At 55.6% G+C, this 719-nt stretch overlaps 1 protein-coding gene across 1 annotated transcript; it reads right to left on the bottom strand.

Annotated features, from left to right (window-relative positions):
- Positions 1–2: 2 nt before the first annotated feature.
- LOC111787093 (stress-response A/B barrel domain-containing protein UP3-like) lies at positions 3–713 on the bottom strand. The gene has a single exon (XM_023667237.1). It carries the CDS (start codon positions 674–676, stop codon positions 8–10), a length of 669 nt encoding a protein of 222 aa, XP_023523005.1. The 5' UTR covers positions 677–713; the 3' UTR covers positions 3–7.
- Positions 714–719: the final 6 nt, after the last annotated feature.

Here is a 719-nt window from a genome sequence, read left to right on the forward strand (position 1 = left end):
GATGGGATTAGAGACTCGCGGTTTGCGCCGGCGGAACCACGTAATCCACCACAATCACACTCTCCAAATGCTCCCTGACCTTCTCTTTATGCAATTCAACCATTTCTGGGTCTGAAGACGCCGCTTCCAACTCCTTCGGCCCCGGGAAAATGGCAATCGAAGCGATCGAATACCCCTTGGCTCTGCCCGGGGAAAAGTTCTCGCCCACCGTCAACTGGACATTGGGCCCCAATTTCTCCCTCAGACCTGCGATGACCTCCAAGATCTCGTTCTTAACTTCCTCCGCCAGATTCTCCTTGAGTTTGAGGAAGGTGATTCTAAGGGCAGAGCCAGGAGGTGCGGCGACGGGGCCTTGCAAAGCATCGGCGACCCAATCGACGGCCATGATGTCATCGCAGATAGGAAGAACAAATTGCTTGACAACGTCCACGTGGGCGGAGTGGGCGGAGTAGCTGGAGAGATCCTCCTTGGAAGGGTAGCGGCTATGAAGGAGGTGAGTGAAGTTGGAGGCGGAGGAGCAGTTGCGGAGGACGGGGGCGGCGGTGAGATGGAGGACTTGTTCAAGGGAGGTTAAGGAATTGAGGCCAGTGAGCATGTCGTTTACCTTAGAGGAATCGACGCCATCTTTAACCTTGAAGAGGACGACGTGTTCGATTGGCGGAGTGTGTGTAGACATGTTGACGGAGAAGGGCCTGAAGGAGGGGCGATGGTTTGGGCGG

The sequence above is a fragment of the Cucurbita pepo genome, unplaced genomic scaffold, assembly GCF_002806865.2.
Source record: "Cucurbita pepo subsp. pepo cultivar mu-cu-16 unplaced genomic scaffold, ASM280686v2 Cp4.1_scaffold005105, whole genome shotgun sequence".
NCBI classification, from domain to species: domain Eukaryota; kingdom Viridiplantae; phylum Streptophyta; class Magnoliopsida; order Cucurbitales; family Cucurbitaceae; genus Cucurbita; species Cucurbita pepo.

What these genes read in the sequence shown, in the direction of transcription:
- LOC111787093 (XM_023667237.1), bottom strand. Translation starts at nt 676, where the DNA reads ATGTCTACACACACTCCGCCAATCGAACACGTCGTCCTCTTCAAGGTT.